Source organism: Macadamia integrifolia, chromosome 9, assembly GCF_013358625.1.
Source record: "Macadamia integrifolia cultivar HAES 741 chromosome 9, SCU_Mint_v3, whole genome shotgun sequence".
In the NCBI taxonomy this organism is placed as follows: domain Eukaryota; kingdom Viridiplantae; phylum Streptophyta; class Magnoliopsida; order Proteales; family Proteaceae; genus Macadamia; species Macadamia integrifolia.
The window spans coordinates 16,510,295-16,517,756 of NC_056565.1; the positions used below are offsets into that span (position 1 = coordinate 16,510,295).

The 7,462-nt window shown below is 38.9% G+C and overlaps 1 protein-coding gene across 1 annotated transcript; it reads left to right on the forward strand.

Moving 5' to 3' along the window:
* Window positions 1-1,269: 1,269 nt before the first annotated feature.
* LOC122088720 (pentatricopeptide repeat-containing protein At3g22470, mitochondrial-like) lies at window positions 1,270-4,387 on the forward strand. Its single transcript, XM_042658040.1, has one exon. The coding sequence runs from the start codon at window positions 1,759-1,761 to the stop codon at window positions 3,904-3,906; it is 2,148 nt and encodes a 715-aa protein (XP_042513974.1). The 5' UTR covers window positions 1,270-1,758; the 3' UTR covers window positions 3,907-4,387.
* Window positions 4,388-7,462: the final 3,075 nt, after the last annotated feature.

The following is a 7,462-nucleotide window of genomic DNA, read 5'->3' on the forward strand; positions in this document are numbered from 1 at the left end:
GATTGCCTACTTCTCAGGGAGATGAGAGATCCTTCTTTATTAATGGAGAAAAAGATTATAGCCATTTATCTTCACACATCTCTCAAATTGACTATAAAGGAAGAACCCCCACTACAAATATATAGTGAAATTTCATACATGTAATCTACCTAAAAAACGATATAGCATCATTAATGGTCCTCCGGAATCAGCCCACTTATAGAAGTGAAGGAACACAAAACATCATATCCTAAATAAACTTTTTGGGTGATGGTTCCCCACGATGCTAGTATAGGGGAAATTTTCACATCACCCCAAACATTTTTTTTTTTTATATAGGAAATCTAAAACATTTCATATTAATAACTACCATAATTACAGTATTTGTAGCTATTGCTACAAAGTACGAAACCAGATCTGATTTGGGTTGTAGTTTGCATGTTACCTTCTGCATGTTCTTATATACATACAAAAAAAGGGATGCCACTGATATAGGCCAAAAAATGTTATCCAATTGAAAAGTTAGTCTCTTGATGGCTCTTGAATTCGTCCAAATCTCTTTCACATTCCACCCTCTCCTTTGTGCTTGCTCTGCTCCAAACAGAAGAGCCCTGGCGCCTCCTTCAATAGTGTCTCCTGTCATTAGATAATCGGTCATTAATAGTTGTTTTTCATTTTTATAGGAAATTCCAACTGCCCAACCTGTTAACTTGGAAATTTGATTTGTAATAATAGTACAAATTAAAATAGGATTCGTTACATTGCAGTTTTCCATGGGACTTGGACTATGACAGATTTGGGTTGATGGAGTTGGAATAATCGACCCACTTGGGTTTTCCCCTTTTTCATGTTTCTGATCCTTAGTAAAGGCTGCCCAATTCAGGGCTGGCTCAAGGGTTCTGTGTGGATTGGGAACCTCCTTTTGATACCAAACCTGATTCCTGTGGTTCCATAAAAAGTAACAGATTATGCAAAACACAGAAAAGAAAGGGTTCAAATCCTGTTTAGGAATTGTGTGAAAGAAATGCATAATTATTTGCTGAAAGGATGATGCTCTGAGAGCTGCAGTATTAAGGCCCAGTGGGCACACTGCCCATATGCGTGATAGGAAGATGTGCCAAACAGTTTCAAGTTTAGAGTTGGATAGGGCACATGTCTGCTCCACTGGGATCCATTTTTCTAAAACATCCATTGTTGGCAATCTTCCGTGGATTACTAGTCAGAAGAAATTCTTAAATTTTGGGTGTATTTGGGTTTTCCAAAAGAAGCGCCACCAGTGTGAGCAAGGTGACGAGCATATACACCCGATCCGCAGTAGCCTGTCGTTGCCCTTCAACCCCATGAGTTGATGTCCTATCATTCACATGGGTCTACGTAGTCAAACAACGGTGTGCCCAATGCAAAAGGCTTTAACCATTGCACTGGCAATGCAACCTTATCGCGGTGTGGAGGTCCAAGAGTAGAAGAGAGAAAATAATAAATAATCCTCATGAGAAGGAAAATAGTATATAGTGTCATACATTCTGATTTTTTGTTTTTGGGGGGGAGTTGTGTAACTACTAAATCCCAATATGGATACCTGAGTCCTGACCGATTGGTATTAAAGAATCGGTTTAAACTCTAAACCCTACATGTTTACTGAGAAAACGGCTTTTTAATTGAGTATCGGTCCTAAATGGCCGATACGTGTTGTTACCGATACCGTTATAATAATGGATTCGCTATGGAATGACTGCCAAGAAGAAGAAGCAGCAGAGGAGAGCAGAGGAAGGATGAAGGATGCTTGTTTATTCTCCCGTTGAGACGAGTAGAATGCTGGGAAGAACTGCTACTGCTGCTTATCTAAAGCAAAAGATCGTTGTTTCTCTTGGCTCTCCTTCTTCTTCTGTTTCTCGGCTGCTTGTTGCAACTCTATCCCATTATTACAGTTCTTCTACCACTCGTAATCCTACGAATGCTGTTAAAAGTCAACAAAGTTCATATACCCAGTTCACAGATCAAACGAAATCACTGGAGAAATTGGTGAGAGATCGATGCAGGTCAGGCTCCCTTACTCTTGCTGAATCGTTGGGTTTACTAAGCCAATTGGTTCTCATAGACCCCAGTCCCTCAATTTCTACTTTTAATCAACTGTTAGGGGCCATTACCAAGATAAAGAAGTACCCTTCAATGGTGATCTCTCTGTTTAAACAGATGGGTTCATTTGGGATTCAACCTGATAGCTACACATTGAGTATCTTGCTGAATTGCTTCTGCCACTTGCGTCGTGTGGATTTGGGTTTATCTGTCATAGGGGTTATCGTGAAACGTGGGTTTGAATTGAATGCTGTAATATTAAGTACTCTGATTAGGGGACTTTGTGATAGAAATGAGATTGGTCTTGCCATGGAGTTGTTTCACAGGATTAAGGAATTGGGATATCCATGTGATGAGGTCACTTATGGAACCATAATGAATGGGCTCTGCAATAGTGGTCGTACAGGTGAAGCTCTTGCTCTGCTAAAGGAGATGGAGCAGAAGAAACAGGGATGCAGGGCTAATGTGACAATGTATACCACAGTTATTGGTGGTCTCTGCAGAGAAGGGATGGTGAAAGAGGCTATGAATCTCTTCTCAGAAATGTCAAGGAAACGTATCTCACTGGATGTTGTTGCTTACAACACTGTGATTCATGTTCTCTGTGATTTTAGGTGGTGGAAAGAGGCTGCTAGTCTTTTTAATGATATGTTAGAGCATGGGATCTTGCCAGATACCATAACCTTCAGCACTCTAGTGGATGGTCTTTGCAAGGAAGGGAGAACTGCAGAAGCACTTTCCATGTTTGAGTTAATGACTCAAAGAGGTGTGAAGCCTAATCTTGTTACGTACACCTCTTTGATTGGAGGATTATGTGATTCGGGACAGTTGAAAGAGTCAATGAGATTTCTCAATGAAATGCTGGAACAGGGTATCTCACCAAATGTTGTTACCTTAGGTGCGTTGGTGGATGCACTTTGCAAACAAGGAATGGTTGTGGAAGCTCATAAGCTAGTTCAATTAATGACTCAAAGAGATGTGGAACCTGATTTAATCACATATAACTCATTGATTGATGGATATTGTTTGCTAGGTCGTATGCGCGAAGCTGAAGAAGTCTCTACTTACATGTTGAATAAGGGCCACAAGCCTGATGTCATCACCTATAATATGTTGGTCAACGGCTACTGCAAGAGCAGGAAGATAGAAGAAGCCTTGCAGCTCTTTAGGGAAATGCCTCGTAAAGGATTGAATCCTGACACTGTAACTTATAATACTCTTATAGGTGGGCTTTGTCAAGTTGGCAAAATTAGCTTTGCACAAAAGCTATTTAATGAAATGTTGGTTCATGAGCAACCCCCCAGTCTATACACCTATTCAATATTAATGAAAGGATTGTGCAAAAACGAGTGTATTGACGATGCCATGGAACTATTTCGTAATGTTGGGGAATCAAACCTGGATATTGTAATTTTCAATGTCCTCCTTGATGGACTGTGGGATGCTTGTAAGGTTGAAGATGCAAGAGAACTTTTCAACACCATTTTTACCAAAGGATTGGAGCCTAATGTACAATCATATAGCATAATGATCAAGGGCCTCTGTGAGGAAGGTTCACTGACTGAAGCTTATGACTTATTCATAAAAATGGAAGAGAAAGGGTGTCCTCCAGATGAAGCCAGTTTCAATATCTTGGTTCAAGGTTTTCTCCAGAAGAATGAAATCCAAAAGGCAGTTGAACTTCTTACTGAAATGCTTGAGAAGCATTTCTTACCTGATGCAAAGACCACACATCTGATAGTGGATTTGATTTCAGTTAATGGGCCTGGTGGTGAATGCTTTACAATGCTAAGAAGATTTGTGTCAAATGAAAAGCGTGAAAATGATGATGTTAATCTTGAATCGCTTTGAAGCTTTCTCAATGTACTAATACGCTAAGGATTTCTTATGTGATTCGAAGCTCCAAATTTGGAGAGAAAATGAATAATGGCTAGAAAAGGTATTACCTCCTCCCAGGATGTTAATCTCCTCCCATGTGACACATTACCAGTGGATGCGATAAGAGTATCTGGTTTGAAGAGTAAGTTTATGGATGCTTATCAGGATAACATAGGCAAGTTATCTTCTAATCTCCGTGAGCTTCTATATCTCAGTACTAAGAGCTTTTATTAACCTTCTGTATTACATGTTTATTATGAATTGATAGTGGTTAATCACTTCCTACTTCAGATATGGTCCTTGACTATACCTTTTTGCATGTTTTATAATGGTTAGGATACATTTTTTATTTTTATTTTTATTATTCTTTGAAGGACAACTAAATCTAAATCCTCATTCTTTTTCGCAGTTCTTATGTAATTTATCTGAAAGGATTTAATGTTTCACCTTCGCCAATTATTTTTGGGCTAGCTTTGATTCATAGCTTTAGTTGTACTGATTTTATGTATTTTAGATCATCCTTTGACAATCTTATATCCAGGTGATAAATGTGAGGGGTAAGAATGTATGAGCATCCATTGTGTGTTTTTTTGATCTAGTTTATTCAAATCACATGCTCTGATTTAGTAGCTGGATAATGTTCTCACTTTTCACCACTAGGAGATCCCATTGAAACTATTTCCTCTGTCATGATCACAACTGTAGAATGGGATCGAGGTAAAGGCTATCTTTACATCCCTGAAATGGGAAGATACAGTCTTAGTAAATGCCCAGTTGCCTATTGTACTTGATTAACTTACTCTGCTGGCAAATTTCCCCCCCCCCTACAGTATGAAGTTATTGAGATTTGTAGAAGGAGATTGTTTTAAGAAGGAAATGCAAACAATTAGGCATTTATATGAGGTATCTTAAGGATTGGGTTGAGAAAGAAATGCAAACAATTAGGTCTTATATGGGAGGTATAATGATTAATCATAACCAACAAAATGTCAATCCCCAACCCCATGCCTAAGAAACATAAAGATTTAGTCATAATGCATCACAAAATATGATACCAAAATTTTTGCCACATCCAAAGTCAAATATACCAAACTTCCATGATTTAATTTTCTCACAGCCCTTGAACTGCAGGACCCTGGGGCAGCCGTCTGAAATCAGTTGATCAAAGGAATGAAATAAGACAAGTACAAGGGGAGGACATCCCACTGAAACCCTGTAAACCCTAGTACAAAGATGCAGACATATCTAATTTCCTCACCTCCACAATAAAGGCAAATTTCAGATTAAATTTTAGTTAATCTATCAATGAAGCAACCACTGTTAGCCACTCTTTGAAGATTCTCCAACCTGCTGATAGCACTGTTGCAAGTCGTTGGGCCGGTAGTGATAAGCATGGGGTAACGGTTTGCACAGGGTAAACAACTTAGCTTTATCCCAACTAAATAGGATCAGCTACATGAATCCTTACCCTTGAAGGCAGTTAATTTACTGGATAGTAGGGGATGGCACTTCGATTTCTATTTGGTTTCATCCATGGATCCCAGGCCTTCAACCTGGAATTGTTACACCACATCCTATCACAGAGTTTTTGATCTTATGATACAGGGCACTTGGAATACGAATTTTCTCTACTCTATTTTTCCTGTCAATTTGCCAATTTAATCTTGTGCATTAATCTTCAAGGCAATCAATCAGTGGATTTCATCTCTCCTCTCCGCTCAATAAACAGGTACACTTCTAAAGTGGCTGCTGATTTTGGCCATAGAAAGGCACAACCCTCTCCCACCATTACTAATATACAAAGGTGGTTCACTGTCCTGAACTTCTACAATATTGATGCTAGTACAGCAACTAATGACTCCGACCTGAGCTCATGCTCTAGCAACAATGCATCATTTACTGAAATATATACACACTCTTTCGTAGGGAGAGGACACTACTCATCTATTATGATTCTTTTAATAAGAAAAATGGTGACTCGGGTTCGGCACCTTTCATTGTTTCTAGCCACCCACTTATTTGGGTTTTTGCGGATTTTGGTCTCACAGGATCTACACAAGAGGTGAAGACAAGGGATTTTCAACAAGGATTGATAGAGGCAGTAGAGATGGGATTCGTAGAGCTAAACCGTCTGGACCGATATTGGAGATTTGGAGGAATGGTTTAACACAGAATATAAATTTTATGCCATGGGACCTATTACTTATTGTATTTTCTATTTTGAAACTTTTAAATATGTTTTTAAGTATGTCATTTCAAGTTGTAGAACTATTGATGCCAGTCCAGGGGGGCTATAACTAAAGATGTATTTTTGATTTTCTTATCTTAATCTAGTTTTTAATTTCATAAAAAATAATAAGGCTAAAGTTCTTTGATCCAGCCGCGGATGCGGGGTACACTAACACGCTCTCTATCTTTCCTTATATAAAATGACATGTCTGCTTAGCGTTCCCATGTACAAAATCGTTTCATTGCTCTTGACGGCTAATCTGATGAGTCATTGAGATACAGTTCCTACTCAACCACAGAAACTGAAAAAAACGTTTGCAAAGCTTCACAAATATCCAACAAAAACGGAAATAACTCCTGGGCCAATCGGCACCATCTTACTGTGGCATTTCAACCAATCCCTTCAAGTATTCCTCCTACCTTGAACTCCGGTGCATCGCTACTATAGAGTTTTGGAGGGGCAAATGCACACAGCCTCCCCCCTGTTGGTGTATGATGTCTTGTATTCCGTCGCAGTTTAATCTAGGGAGTACTGGTGCAACACCTAGACAGGCAGGACGGCAATCCCGCTAGCCAATTAGCGGGCCGTGGGGGTTGCAAGGGCATAGGGGGGCGCAGCCCCCAGCTCGAATTTTTTATTTGAGGGCAATTGTAGTTTAATCCGGATTAGGGTTTTTTTGCTATATATTTGTTTTTCCATTACCTTCTGCATCGTTTGTTTTGTTTTTCCATTATCTTCTGCATCGTTTTAGGGTTGCGTTCTACACCCCCTGCTTCTTAGAAGTTGTTCTTAAAATTTGAATATGTGACTAACATGTTGCAATAGTGCATCTTAACCGTTGTACTACAAACTACAAATGCTTTTTCCATAATAATAATAATAATAAGAGAAAAAGTTCTCTGAGCCACTAAAACACTTTTGTGTCTATCCCTTTCCTCCTCACATGAAATGACATCGCTGCTCACTGGTGTGACCCTCTATGGTTCTTACTAAGTGAACCTTCTCCTTAATATAATAACAATAATAAAAGGACTTGAATTCCTTCACCCATAGTAAAGAGAGAATCGCTTAATCCATCAGATCTAACAGTCTCATTAAATAGAGCATTTCGAACGTTCAACAATAAAGGGTGAGAATTAATGATTGCATTCCCTATTCTAGGAGTCCAATCAAGCATCAAATTATGTAGACTACTTACCCTCGGTGAAGGAAGACTTTCACCTTTCAAGAAAAAAAGGGAAATCAAAATATTTTCTTCCATTAAAAAAATAAAAACAAGTTTGAAGATGATCCTAAGCA

Excerpts from the sequence above, each read along its gene's own strand:
- LOC122088720 (XM_042658040.1), top strand. The coding sequence starts at position 1,759 with ATGCTTGTTTATTCTCCCGTTGAGACGAGTAGAATGCTGGGAAGAACT.